The 16,030-nt window shown below is 33.2% G+C and overlaps 1 protein-coding gene across 1 annotated transcript; it reads right to left on the minus strand.

Moving 5' to 3' along the window:
- Positions 1 to 12,776: 12,776 nt before the first annotated feature.
- On the minus strand, positions 12,777 to 15,046 carry LOC125192108 (serine carboxypeptidase-like 45). The gene is made up of 10 exons (XM_048089565.2): positions 14,735 to 15,046; positions 14,566 to 14,667; positions 14,405 to 14,500; positions 14,244 to 14,336; positions 14,098 to 14,168; positions 13,723 to 14,004; positions 13,519 to 13,643; positions 13,350 to 13,442; positions 13,155 to 13,272; positions 12,777 to 13,061 (listed from the first exon to the last, which is right to left on the minus strand). Exons 1-10 carry the CDS (start codon positions 14,988 to 14,990, stop codon positions 12,864 to 12,866), a joined length of 1,434 nt encoding a protein of 477 aa, XP_047945522.1. The 5' UTR covers positions 14,991 to 15,046; the 3' UTR covers positions 12,777 to 12,863.
- Positions 15,047 to 16,030: the final 984 nt, after the last annotated feature.

Raw genomic sequence — 16,030 nt, forward strand, 5'->3', positions numbered from 1 at the left:
GTAAATTGCTCTCAATCCTCAAGTAAACTACAGCGTAATTCTATCAAAAGACAAAATTAAAAGGTAGACTTACAGACTTCTAACATCTGAAGAGAGACTTCTAGACTTCTAGCTCTTGATGTGTATCATCATCTAGGTACTGCCATTCTGTTATCACTGAAAGTGAGCTATCTTCCCCGGCTAGTTCTCAAGTTCCTAAGAACTAACTGTTCCTCTTTCTGTCACATCCCTTTATAAATTTACCAAATTTTCTTGAGTTTTGTAATTGGGTGGCGTTGGTTTTGTTATATTGTCATTAGATATTAGATTAGTGGTTTCATCTGGCAGATGGGCTTTTGCACAGCGGATGCCCATATGCCAAAGGTGCTACTGAAAATGTTGTCACTGAAGATGTCGTTTATATGCTCATCGGTCTTGGAGTGAAAGTACATGTGGATCTCGGAAAACTCATTATGGCTAGAGATTGTATTTCTAAACATGTGGGTCGACCATCGAGTTCTAAAGCTTTGATTTCCTTGCGCATAACCTTGACTAATGCTTCTAAGCTTTAAAGCTTCCCTGCTGCAGTGCACGGCCAAAAAGGTTTATAACGTCTCTTCTCCTACCAATATGCTTTCGCTCTATTCTCCCCCCTCTCCCTTGCTCTCTTCTCGTTCTCAGTGTCTTTTTGATTTAAGTCTATAAGATGCCTATTTTGTTATCTAAATTCTAAGCATATGCTTTATCTGTTTATGGAAATATAGTACCTGTTGTGAACATGGATGCTTATAGCTTAGATGCTGGTTTACACTTGAGTTGAGTGGTGTCTGCATCTGGAGTTTACGACTGCGTCTCTGAGAAACTTGGCTGATACAGTTGCATGATGATCTCTAGTCATGATTGTCATTCACAGAAAGAAATGTGATTCTGATCCATATTTATGAAGGAAATTGATAGGTTTGGCACTGATAGGACCCTTGCAGAGCATTGATTGTCCCCGTTTACATCGATCCGAGCATCAGCAGCTCGCTGTCAGCTAAGTTTGATCATATCTCTCATCAGTTTCAGCTCCATGTGTCCTGAGGTGTACTTGGGAGTTGCTCCTCTTAATCCGACCGCACTCTCTGGGTCGTAAAAAAAAAAAAAACTAGGGTGTATGATAATGTGTTTGGATTTTTATAAATTTGTTTACATGTGGGCAAGGGCCCTGGTTGTGCAGGAGTCATTTAAGTAGTGTGGTGTCGTTTCTGAGTCAGTTCTTGTTATATATGGCCTTCACTGTTATGTGACAAACAAGCATTTATGAAGCATTTTATGCAGTGGTCCTTTTCCTGTATAATCACACCACACTCCCTATACATATTTGGTAGTTGGCTTCTCTTTAATACTAGTACATGTTACGTATACGAAGGTCGTCTCGTCTCCTAGTTTATACGACGGAAGGATCTAGAGAGAGACGTCTGTAATGGATTATATGGATCCTCAGACATGAAAAAGAGAATGCAGATTTTATTTTATATAATGTGTGACTTTGATAAACCTAGAGAAATCGACATTGAAAAAATGTAGTACTACCTTTTTTGAATTGACTACACACTTTAAAGGGTTTAGTCAATCACATTCATTCAAATTTCAACGGTGTTGGAAGTGGAATGATGGAATCATTTTGACTAAGCTTTTATTTATTTATTTCCAGAGAAAAATTCGTTTATGTTTATTGGGATGGATGGTGTGGGTAGGGTAATTTAACTTTTGAATTGAATTATTATTGAAGTTTTGCACAAACATATTTTCCGAAAAACTGGTAGCAGTCTGTGTTATTGTAGCATGAAATAGGTGGATTTGTGGTCCATGCTTCTTTACAAATCAGGAAACATATTTCGGTTTCATGTTATTTCAATTTCCTTTTTTTATGCTCAATTTGACTCTGCGTTTTCAGTTTTTATATAGCAACTGTCTCCAATTTTGATCCTTTAACTCTCTGTTAACACATGTAATACAAATAATAAACAGAATCATCAATACAGCTTTTGTCTGTCATGATGAAAGAAAGGGAAATACTCCCTCCGTCCCTAAAAGTTATAGTACAATATTTGAAACGGCGTAGATTTTAATGCATAATTAGTAAGGTAAGAGAGAGATAGAAAGAAAAAGCGATTAAAGTATTATTAATGAAGAATGAGATTCATCTCAATAGACTAAAAAAGGTTTTTTTAAATAAAATTGATCTAATTTTGAGGGACATTCCAAAATGGTAATTGTCATCTAAGGGAAGCATGGAGTAATATACATAAAAAGAGGTGATCTGGTGTAGCCTCAAATATATTTAAAATATATATAAGCAACAACAACGTCAACATCAAATTATCATTTTCAAACTAAACTGTGCCAATTTAGAAGTGATAAACACCTAAATTTGAGGGGGTTAAATATGTGTGATGACAGCATGACCTATTGATGAGGTACATTTCATTCCTTTTATTAGACACGATTGTTATTAAACAACTCACCTAATCCAAAGACAAAAGGTTGGACTAATTCAAGATATTGAAGTTTACAACTAGATTTTCAAATAGGTCTCATATCATATAGGTTTGGTTTGCCTAAGAAACAAATTCAAAATCTTGAAGAAGAGTAGTTTGTTAGATTGTTGTTTGGACAGATGATCTAAGCTAACCTATTTTTTAAATCAAAGGTTGTGTATTCATTTTGGAAGATGTAAGAAAACAAACAGACAAATGGGGACAGCTTGAATCATTAGAGGGTGGGCGCACAAATTAAATTTTGTAAATAAGATTGAGTAAATTCAACTCTACACACCATTTACAGTTACAATCATTTTGAAATTTCAAAAATATTTACAGCTACTGATTTATGGCCGAAAGGAAAGAGCTACATTGATGTCGTGGGTCCCAAGTATTTTGGATTAAAGATACTTCTAATATACATAAATTTAAATAAAAACAAAACTTGCATATGTTTCATAGTATGCATGACTGCCCTTTGCCTTATTTATTTATTTATTTATTTATTTAATTTTATTTTTCTCATTCATTTTTCGAAGATATAGGTGCACGCTCGAGTAGTACCTAGCTACATGATGATATGTTGTTTTCATGTATTTTCGCATATGAACATCCATATGTAGACATGTCTACTAATTATAATGTACGTGTTCTAAAAAAACAAGAATTTTACTTCGTTATTACTTTCCTTCAAGTGATAAATTAAAAATGGAATGATTAAAAATCAAATAATATTCTTTCCTCATACAAACAATATCATGGACTAATAATATTGGAGAGACAGGCATTTAAATATTTCTTCATCACACCAACGATCAAACATTAATTGATTATTCAGAAACCATGGCACATATGGGGTAGAAAACACAAAACAATTCAGGTTTGTGTTATTTATTTATTCTTAAATCAAACAAAAATTAAATAAAAACATGACTTTCATATACAAGGCTGATCTCTCTCTCTCTCTCTTCAAAAACAATATTCCTTCTGTACTGAGGCAAAGCATAGAAAACAAATGGAGAAGAAAACAAAAAATAAAGAAGAAGAAGAAGCTAACATTTACTCCTTGAATGAGAAAATCAAGATTTATATCTCATACAGTAATATAATTATTATTTTTTTGTTTTTGGGAAATTCCCACAACTTCTTACCTGTTGTGTAGAGGATTAGGACCAGTGTATACTCTTCTCTTTTCACCTCCAAACACTCCATCATCCTTGTCTGAAACCACTCCTCCTTTGTAGTAATTTCTGTCGATTCTTGCAGGATTTAAGGTGGTTGTTGATGATGATGGTAAACCCTTTTTATTAGCTTGAATGAATCTTCTGCTCCCATCTGCACAACATTGATTCTCCAACACTAAAAGCATGAGCACTAGAAGAAGCCACACTACTTCTCTTCTTCTACTTCCCATCTCAACTCAAACTTACTTAGCTCAAACCAAGCATGAGTTGTTTAACAACATTAAGTCAAAATGGTGGGGAGAGAAGGACAAATTTGCATGGAATTTGCAGCCTACTAATAGTAGAAATTTCTATCTGAAAAACTCTACTTTTCACTCTTGCTGATTTCAGAGCCTATTTTGTGCACAGATCCACACACACATACATGAAAAGCTCAACAAAAGAAAATGATTTTTTTCACTAATATTGGGTCATGTCATATTTTTGGTTTGGTGGAGAGAGGCTATTTGTTTTGATGGGGAAAGTTTCTTTTTTTTTCTTAGTGGAATTGGCTTATAAGTATGCTGTCTGTGTAAAAAGTTATGCCACTCACTTTTTTGTGTGGGAAGGCAGCAAAATATATGTATATATATAATTTAATTTTTGGGTGAAACTCATAAGTTTGACATCTGAAAAAGTTGTTTTCCTTTCTGTTGTGAAATTTTGGCTAAAATGGTGATGAATTTAATATTTTTAACTGTGGAAGATCTTTTGGGATATTGATAAATAGTTAGTGAGATGTAATTTGAATAAGTGTTCTCACACCTGCCACATGCTAACATTATAAATCTGGTAGTAAGTTTCCTTACATGAAAGTTATTAATTAGTTTTTTTCCTCAAAATTTTCTGATACTTTTGTGTTGAATACAGAAGGCCTTTTTTAGAAAAATGTATATATCTATTTATATAGATGTGCCATATGTTTTATGTTGCATCATGAAAATTTGTATTGAGATGTATGGATATCATGATTCATGAGAAATGAGCACATGTAGTAGAAAGGTAGAAGTCAGTCTAATTTTCTTATTACATGAGAATTGTTGAGAATATAAGATATGACAAAATTTATTCAGAAAGAAAGATCCGGTGAACATAAATTTAGAATACAAAATCTGATATTTTTTTATTGCTATTCAAAATGGAAGGTACAACTTGATGCATTTGGCTTGTTGCATTTCCTAAGTACATAATAATTTGATACTAGAATACTTTTGATTTAAAGCATTGAAATTCTTCAATTATTCAACATTTGGTGTCATATCAAGAAGCCGTTCCTTTGTTTTTAGATAGGAATTAGGATTGATATAATTATTTAAATTCAATCACATAATTTTATTGTTGAAATGCTTTGCACTCCATCAAACAACACAATTATCAATTTCACAATAAAAATACTCATTAATTATTTTTTTGAATATATATAAGAACATCTAAAATGCATCGTCTCTTATCCGTTCCTTAGTTTCTTAACACTCACAAATCACAACCAACATCTTTTTTACTTACACTATTCATGAATTTCACTCTTTAATTCTTTTTATTTATTTATACTATTGCTCTTACCAAATTGATTAAATAAAATAATTATGATAAAGGCAAATGACAAGACACACATTAATATATCATTTTTATATTTCTTTATCAACTCCAATCACATCTATTCGAGAAAATAATGGCTAAGAGGGAATGATTTTTACAATATTGTGCAATAAATGTAGTCGTCTAACAACTGCTGCAATCAATTAGTCAAAAATATAATGAATAGAACTTTGTTAAACTTTAATGATAGCCATAATGATGATATCAATTTTCCTGATTTTTTTCTCAGTGAAGACTGAAGAAGGAAGGGCCTGCTTTCACTACAGAGATCTTATCATTCTTCCCCTCAACAAATTAACGTTAATCCACAGTTTAATTACCATTAAGTTAAACCCACAATGTAAATTAATCACCAAAAATGCACATTTCTATATATTTTGGAATTTGGATGCCACTACAGCATTAGTTTCTCTGACTTACATATTGTAGTATTTTCTCAATTTTATATGAAGGTAAAATTATAGGTGTATTTTGGTTCAGAGAAGCAAGAGCAAAAAGGAATTTTAACATGCATGGTTTTTTTAATTGTTTTCTTTTATTGCTAAATTAAGTATGGCCACATAATCATTAGATAAAAGACTAAGACAAATAAGACTTAATGAGGGGCCACAAAGATGGGATAGGAATATCAGAAAATTAATATACATGGTGAACACTTTCTTTGTGCAAATGATATTGTCTCTACATCCTTTCCCATGCTACAAAGTTACAGTCGATACAATTTTGTATTTTACATCTTTATTTTTCCCAACCACCAAAATAAAGTTGCACCCAACTATATATGAATGCCCATTCCATTCTCACAACTCCGCCAACACATTTCTGCTCACAACTAGTTTAAATCACTTGTATCAAAATGGGAAATAATATATATGGAGATGGAGCTACAAAAATATGATACATTTCTTTAAAGAAATTAATTGATCATCATGCAATTATATTGTGGGACGGGAAAAGCAATACATTTTCAAGATATACTAGTGTTATGAAAGTGTGTATTTTTACCCTTTTTTATATCCAAAATAGTAACCATTCATATAATAGTTATATGTATTTTTATATTGTATAAGCATTTTTTACATGTAATTTCTTCAAAAATTATGATAAAGTTAATCTATTATAGTACTATATCTATAGTATTTATAATTGCTGTAACATGCTATTTCACTAGTTTTATTTTAATATAAAATAGAGGCAAAGCCTTATATGCTCAAGCCATAACGATAGGTGAGTGAAATAACGAAGACAACCAAATAAAGAAAAAGTATCACCTACTCTACTGCACGTTCCAAAAGACACCAACAAAAAAAGACACCACTAAAAATAAAAACTAAGCAAAAACAAATCGCAGAATCATACACTTTGAAAGCACCATTAAGCACAACAAGACAACAAACTAAAACAGTAGAAGGACCTCAAAAAGCTAGCCAAGTGATCAAGATAAGAGCGAAGTAACACACACCTCCGGAAAACAAAGTTAACTTCTTTGCAGCTTCTAAGTTCACGATGAATCCGAAATTTCAACCAAGCTATAAAAAAGTGTGAATATACACACAGATATACGAGTGCCTTACTTCGAATATTTTGATTAATAAATCAATAATGAATGTTGTTCTAGTCAATCATAAGTTAGATTTATTCTTAAAAATTAACATACCGGAGAATTTATCTAATCATTATGAACTAGATCTGACATTCCTTATTTAATTTAACAAGATTTAGATGGGACAACTGCCAAAAAATTGAACTAATTACAGTTGTTAAGCTATAATTAAAGTTAATCTTAAGCTGGTGTCAACTTAAATCCTATACGTGAACAAATCAGAGTAAAACCTATAGTTTGCTGATTTGGTAATTACCAGTTACATACTGTACTATATTTGCTTGGTTCATTGAATTCTTTGAAATTCGTATCCCACCAAAATCAATGTACGAATCTCTGTTTTTTTCCTTAAAATCTAATTAAAATTCCGAATTATTAAAGTTGGTTTGGCAAATTAAAATCAATTTTGACCTAATTTCAATTAAAATAACAGAGACATTATTTTGATCGAAACAAAATTATTTTTATAGACACGTCATTTTCAATTTTGGCAAATCAATTTTAATTGGAAATCTAACTGATCGAAAGTTCATGTATTATTATTAAGAGTGAACTACAAAATTAGCCTCTACGTATAACAAGTCGAACGATAGAAGTACCCATGTTTAAAAAAATGCATTGTAAGCCTCTACGTATGGGTATAATATCATTTCAGACTTTTTTCACCATTTTGAGTCTTTTATACCCTTTTCCCCTCAATTTTAACCTAAATGTAATTCCAATGATGTTTTAGTCTTTTTCATTTTTATTACTATGTACTATGTTTATTTTATTAAAATATTATTTTCATTTAATCCATAAATATTATAAATTTAATTAGATTGATAAATTAAAATAATTTATGTTTTTATTTTAGTTAAACTAAATAGAAATGGATTGTCGAAATATTAGGATTTACGTTTGATATTTTAGTTAAACCTCTTCTATTTAATTTTAATATTAACCTAATTGAGAAATTATGATTTATTTTAGTTTAACTAAAATATTTTACTTCTTTTTAATAGTTATCATAAGAATAATTTATGTTTTTATTTTAGTTTGATAAGTATTTTAATTTATCAATTTAATTAAATTTATAATATTTGTGGATTAAATAAAAATAATATTTTAATATAAAATAAACATAGTACATAGTAATAAAAATGAAAAAGACTAAAACATCATTGGAATTACATTTAGGTTAAAATTGAGGGGAAAAGGGTATAAAAGACTCAAAATAGTGAAAAATGGTCTGAAATGATATTATGCCCATACGTAGAGGCTTACAATGCATTTTTTTAAACATGAGTACCTCTAGCGTTCGACTTGTCATACGTAGAGACCTATTTTGTAGTTCACTCTAGCTAGAAAAACTAGTAGAATTTAGCTCAAATTTATTGTTTTAGCATCTTACATTCTAGTTGATTAGAAATGTTTTCTTCAAACCTCGCAATTTTTTATAGATCAAACACGGACAAATAAATTAATACTATGATAATCAAAATTTAAACTCGAATAAATACAATTTGGCAATGCATAAAAAGTCTGTCTATGAAATATAAACGATATTCCTAAGTAATAAAAAAATAAATGAATCATTTATCATATTTGGCGGTGCAGAGGTGTGGTAACCTTGAGCTCACAGGTTCAAACCCGCCATTCAATGAGAGACTTTCAATCTTAATCCGCAAACTCTGTTAAACAGGATTAGTCGGATTCCACCAAATGCGGGTTAAAGATTTAAAGTTATGGTCAAACAAAAAAACGAGTGAAGTTTAACCCTACAATAATATTTCATGATATGCAAAAAAAAAGTTTGTTGAGATGCAAACAAGAATGGCTGGCAAGGCAAGTAGCAAGAACCCTATAGCTCTTAGTTTAAAGTGGAAAACAGACAGCATCATTAAAAGTAAAGGATAATCAATATTGCTCTACAAGCACCTCAGCCTTCTCTTGTTTACTTTTTTTTCTTTTTAATTATCATTTAACTACTTCTTTATTCTTTTCTGCACCATTTTTATTTTACTATGTAGTACTACTATTTTATTTTCTTTTCTTTGGTCAAACTCATGGTTTTGGCATCATTGGATCATCACATTATATGGCCTTCAACTCTTTGGGGTGGGCCGGTGCCCACCTTTCATTATTAGTACTACCAATGCAAATTCAAACCTTTACTCTTTTTTTTCTAAATCGAAACTTGGGGTGTACGATAATTAATCGAAACTTGAGGAATAGATATATAGATATTTCTCAAATTTTCAATTAGGCAAAAAATCTCGGATCACCAAGAATTCTTACATCCTAACCCTGTTTAGAGTGAGAAAATATTCACAATTCACGGATACGAAAATGACACTAGAACTTGGTGTGTTCAATCAAAGATTTTTTTTTTACCAAATAGAAGTAAAAGGGCTCAAAATCAATTAGATTTACAAATCACGGAATTATTTTTAAGACATTAATTGAACCACTTTCGGTAGAAAATTGCATAATATTTATATATGGACATTACCGATTGCCTTCCGTACGTAATTGTACAACAACACTATATTAGCATTGTTTGAAATCGTATAGGTATAATTTTTTTCTTATTTATTTTTATATATAATTATATAAGTGAAAAGCGAAGATAAAACAGAATAGTTAGAAAATTAGGTGATTTTAAATTTAATGAAAGATTATAAACTTATCAATCCACACATTTAAAATGACATTTATTTATTTAGTTACTAGTATATGATAATTTACATTCACATACATATGCAGTCTTCTAAGTGACCCTGGCTATCACGTACGCTTTTAATAGTCTAACTTTTATTCTATTGTAATACTGATTAACACAAAGATAGTCGCCGCAAAATAAGTATGCATATATATTACATATGGGACATAAAGATAGTTACCACAAAATAAGTATGTACATATAGGGCTACGTTAAAATGACAATACCTATTAAAGTAACACTATATCATTATTCCTAGCCAATCATTTTACACGTGGACGAATAATCAGTTGCCATGTAGCAATCATAAAAAATGTTCAAGGGTAAATTTTCTCGGCCAGCAATATTCAATGCACTAGACAAGAATATCCAATACACTAGACAACAATTTACAACAATTTTTTCTCGGCCAGCAATATCCAATCTAGCATTTATACTATTGCTGTGTATATTGCTGGTTACGTGGTGTCACAGTGTCACTTTAAGAGGTGTTGTCATTTTAACACAAACCTGCATATATATTACATATGGGATACAAAGATAGTTACCACAAAATAAGTATGCATATATATTACATATGGGAGCCGTAACATTTGCTAATTTCCATATAAACATGATTTAATTTTCCATAAAAAGTGGTTCAATTAACGTCTCAAAAACAATTTCGTAATTTGTATATCTAATTGGATGTGGACTTCTATGCTTTCATTTGTCAAAAAAATCATTAGTTGAATACACCAAGTTATAGTGCCATTTTAGTATATATGGACTAGTGAATATTTTCTCGCTCAATAAGATATGTGCGGATAGATCTACATTGTCGAATTAGATAAGAATACCAACATAAGTGGCTGATCTGGGAACTGGAGGGGCCCAGTGCGACTAATTACCCCCGACCAAAACGTAAAATAACCATGTTCGCCCCTTTCATTTCTGAATCCTAGATCCACCATGTTGCGCTAACTATCAATTGAACTCTTAGCTCTGGTTAATTTTACCTTCTCTTGTGGCGGTGTTGTGTGTTTTGGCGTGGTGACGCTGTGGGTTTAACTTTGGTTTAATTCTATTTTGGAGCTATTTGGTGTTGGGATGTTTTTGCTTCTTTTACTTTCTCTTGCTGCACTTTGGATTTCCTACCCCGGGGTTTCAAACTTCTTGGTAATCGCAGACGATTTAATTACGCGATGGGGTATTGTAAGCGGCAGAGTGGCCTTGCTGCCACGATCCACCGAGATTCAGCCCTTTGTCGCTATGGGAGCACGGCCAAATACTGAACTCGTTCGCATAAAGCGTAGAAAGCTTGTTTGTGGAGCTCGACCTATTGCCCATATTTTATGGGACGGTGGGAGTATCTAGCCGGGATTCTGATTTAGAGGCGTTCAGTCATAATCCAATACACGGTAGCTTCACTAAATAAAAAAAGAAATGGAAGAGAAACGAATCGAAGTGACAAAGGACTAAATCTCAGCGGATCGTGGCAGCAAGGTATCTTAAATAGTTTGTCGTATTGTACTTTCAGCATTTGATTTTTCTTATAAAAAAAAAGTGACCAAGTAATTGAAGCACTTGATACGCAATCGATCGAAATTGAAAATACCAACATAAAGTATTACGGAGTACTATTTACAATCGATTGAACTACCCCACTCTTTATTTACTACTATAACATATCTTGATTTTAATAATTGTAAGTTGAGTCTTGTTGTATGTGCAATATAAATGTTGGTCACGAAGCATGGAATGTTTGCATCAGCCCACTTAAAATGAATTGGAACATTTTCTTTTATAGAAAGTCTTCAGCATTTTATTTTTTTATAGAGAGCCTTCAGATTAGAAAATAAAATGTCGTTTTTTTCCTTTGTAATTTATACCCACAAAATCATATGATATCAAACTAGTACAGCCACATTTGAACTATACCCAATAATAGTCATAAAGTTTAAAGGCCGTGTCACTATTGGTTATGGTGAATGAATGCTAGTTCGATCCAAAATCACCCTTATCTTGAATGACGATCATAGTGAAATGTGGTATATTGCAAAAAGATAAGTGCTTATTGCTGGTTTAATCCAAGTACGACATCTCACGATCATAGTGAAATGTGGTATATTGCAAAAAGATAAGTGCTTATTGCTGGTTTAATCCAAGTACGACATCTCAGTGGTAATTTAATTCTAATCTATAAAAATACCAATCAATATACGGTGTTGGTGCATCTCCATTCGTGCTCTTAAATAAGAGCACGAAGGTGGACCCGGACCCACTTTTACTCCTTGTCCTTAGGCAAGAGCACAACATCCACATCCGTACTCTTCCGCAAGGACAAGCTCAAGGGTCCCACTATTCTATTATTCAATTTAAATACTTCAATTACTAAAAACATTTCTACAATATAAAAATACATTAAAATATAAAAATTACATAATTAAATCCTAAAAAATAAAAAGTACATAATTAAAATTCGTAAAAAATAAAAATACATAATTAAAATGTGAATTTTGGGGAAAAAAATTGAAAAATAAATTAAAAGTGTGTAGAAAATAAATATAATTTATTGAGAAGTAGAAAAATATTTTTTTTTATTTAAAAATAATTTTTTAAATTAAAATTCAAATTTTAAAAAAAAGTAAAAAAAAAATGAATTGCCGTTGGCCAATCGCGTACCGCCATGTCAGCCTGCTCAGCGGCACGGACGTGCTCTTATTTAAGAGCACCGTCCTGCCACTGGCAAGGACGGACGGCTCGCAGCAGCGGACGAGCGGCGTCCCCGCCGCTGGTAAAGACGGACAAGAGCCTGCTGCGGATGCTCTTAGGACTTAGATTGCGGTAACTAGCATAGGAAAAGAGAGAGTTATATTGTTATTCTATATAATCGTGTCTTGGTGCGTCAGATATGATATTGTCCCCATAGATTAGATATCCTAAACAAAGATTTATTGTACGAAAATCTGGCTAGTTGTGAACCATATAAATAAATGCTTGTATGTGTTTGTTCTGGTTCCCTTGTAACTTCTCTTTGTAATTACAAGGGAACCAGAACATCAGAGAAGTACTATTAAATTTGGATAAGCATTGTGTTATAACATTGGTGTAAATCATGGTTAGTTGCTTGTGTCTCAACTATATAATGACTGAAGATATACTGAATCTGAAACCCAATCACACATCATTGCAAAAGAATGTCACAAGAAAGCCAATTCAATACCATGTTTATTTCTTCCCTTGAAGGTTTACACAAGTCTGTTCATAGAACTCACTGTGTTCTTCCCCTTGGCCAACCCATTAACTCGCGGTAGCGGCTTTCCCTCGACAAACGACCTGAAAAGAACGAGTGATCTCTCTGGCTGAGAAAACGGGGCTTCGTGAGAGGCTCCTCGTATCGTTGCAAATGATAGAAAGTCACCATAGACTTGTGTCCATCCACCAACCTGCAAAATTGCAGTTCATAATCAAGATTCATCAATAAAAATTTAGACCATTCCCCAAACAAGAAAAGAAGGTGACTAGTTTGAATTCCTAACCTGTCCACCTTCAAACCAAACACCATAGGCCTCAGTTGTGTTCAAGCCCAATTCTTTGGCAAGTGCATTAACCAGTGTTCGAGTTCCGGTGAGTGGGAGAATAGAATCTTGATCACCACTGGAAACCAAAAGGAAACCTTGCATCATTAATATATGTATCTGAAAAAACACAAGTACAACAAGCAATGGCTTTACCTGTAGACTAATACTCGAATGTTCGACTTGACAAGTGCGCCCACAACTTGGATAGTCGGTATCTCGAGATCCTGCATATTGTACTGCAGCACTCTGCAACAGAGTAGAGTGAGTTAGAAAGAATGGCGAGGCGGATTTGAGTCTATGCATATGAAAACGATAAAATTACTCGCTGCAGACGCTCCATCTGGTGGCATTGGGGAGTCGGGCGTGGAACGCTGCCTGCACGTCTTTCCTGTTTAAGTAGACGATCGTCTCATCCTCCACACACACATTCACTTTAGGCTCATCTTGCTGGAAGAATGAAAAAACAAATTGAGTTAAAAAAAAGCATCTTAATCAGCAAAGTAAACAAGGATCAATGATCAATTACCATTTGATTGAGACGCAGAGACTGCAGCTGGAGAGAGGAGAGGCAGACGTCGAGGGTGACATCGTAGGCGTCTATGAAACGGCTCATCTCAGAGGAGACGAGCTTGATGACACGACGGCAGACTGGGGTGAGGGCTCCTGAGGCCGCCTGCCTCCTGATCTCGGAGTAGTTGCAAGCAAATGTGAAGTCATGCAATGTGGCATCGGATATTAGGCCGTGTGACCATAAATACTCAGCCCTCGAGTTGAAATCCGTGTTGAATTCAAGAAGAGGATTTCCTATCTGCAAAACAAAACAAGATTATTATGAATTCTAAATTTCTAATCATTTAGTAGGAGTACTATTTCATCTTTTGTGTGATTTACTAATACTCACTGCTATTCCTTTGAGATTGATCTTGGGTTTGGATTGGAGAATGAGATGTGCTAGCTGTGGGACATAATGCCCTGCAAATGCAAATAGCCAAGATTCAAAATGCTAAACTTAAATGAAAAAAGTAGTAATTCGGAGATGGATCATACCACCATAGCTCTCTCCTGATATGTAAAATTCTGTGTTGTTGAATTCTGGGAATCTCTTGAACCAATTCTCGAGGAAAACAAGGTTGTCTCTTGCTGTAATAATCTTCATTAACTATCAAACTAAATGTGGGATGTTATCAAGATTCAAGACCACCTCGTACCTGTCATGTCATCGTTCACGGATTGGTAGAAAGATTGGTTTGCAGAGTAAGAGAATCCAACTCCAGCAGGTGATTCCAAGTACAACATATTAGCCACTGTTCAAAACAAAAACAAAAGTTAGAGTAAGAGTAAAAAAAGGAGAAAAGGAAAAAGAGAAAACCTTTATTCCAGCTGTAGTGATTTTTGACCAAAGAATTGCCAGAGGGTTGAAAAGGTCCGTGCTCGCTGAAAGCACCGGCTCCAATGGAAGAGCAGCCCGGCCCTGCACCATTTCATTTCCGCTCAATTTCTTATCATTCAAAAATTTATCTTTATCTTTATTTACATACCTCCATTCAACCACAGGACTAGAGGCTTTGAAGCACCCTCGCTTTCTGCTTCCACAAAGTAGTAAAAATACAATCTTTCTTGCTTTTCGTCCACGCTTATGTAGCCGGAATATTGCCGGAAATTGACCGCCGGTTGGCCGGGAAAACTTGCTATTTTATCAGCATCTTTCTGGGATGCAGATGCAGCAGCTATCACTACCAACAACGCGCATACTGTTCTTATTACCAAGATTGAGTAGTGCTGAGATGATGCCATCGTCACCCCTTCTCTCTCTCTCTTTCACTGTGTGTGTTTGGTGGTTTTGAAAGAGAGTGGGATCTACCTAGTTATAGATATAGATATGTTGGTCTAATTTGAATCTACTTCTTGACTAACATGAAATTTTAGAAAGTGTGGTTAGTTGGAATAAAGGAGAGAGGAAAAAGACAGTTGAATATAATAAGGAGAGAAGATATTATTTTTAAAATTAGAAAGTGGTCATTTTAATTGCGAAAAAAAAGGGAAGATGATCATGTTGAATGAGACAGATGTAGATGAAGTATTTGATTTAATTAAGCATTATCAAAGTGTGAGCTAGAGCGTGGATTTCTAAGTCTTATCTAATCAAGGACCATTGTTAATTAACACTACCATTTCAAGATTATCATAGTAGTGAAGTACTTTATGGCGTGTAACATGGGATTTTTGAATTGGGGATTTGTTTTGATTAAAAGTTAAGACATAGGTGTGCCCACAAGTTGTGAATCTGCTTTGGAATTTTGAATGCAAGGCAGCCCTTTTTGTTGATTTTTTTTAATTTTTGTATTGTAGCAGGGGAAATAATTGAGCGGCGTGTATGTCTTCAATCTTGTTAGACACACGTGACACTCAGAATTAGTGGGAAATAAATTGGTTTTGGCTTCCTCGACGGTTTTGCTTAGTCTTATGACGATTTAATTTCGCGCAAATTTTACTCAGAAGCGTAAAATTTGGATTGAAGAAATGTGGCGAAAAAATAGTAATGCTTGGGGTCACAGTTATATGTGATACTCAACGTGCACACTATTTTTAGAGTAAATTTCAAATTTAGTGTACGAAAAAAGTACTTCTATATTTTATTTTATTTGTCCCATAAAAATAAGAATATTTCTATTTTAGAGTGTCCCATAAAATTATCTCCTTCTATTTTTAGTAACTTTTTTCTCTCTAATAAGAATGAGTCTTATTTTCCACTAACAATACTATAATTACTTTTTCTTTCTATCTCTTTTACTTTACCAATTGTGTATTAATTTTTGTGTCGTAACAAATATCTA

Source organism: Salvia hispanica, chromosome 4 (assembly GCF_029641045.1).
Source record: "Salvia hispanica isolate PSC_SH4W2 chromosome 4, Shi_PSC_v1, whole genome shotgun sequence".
Lineage (NCBI taxonomy): Eukaryota > Viridiplantae > Streptophyta > Magnoliopsida > Lamiales > Lamiaceae > Salvia > Salvia hispanica.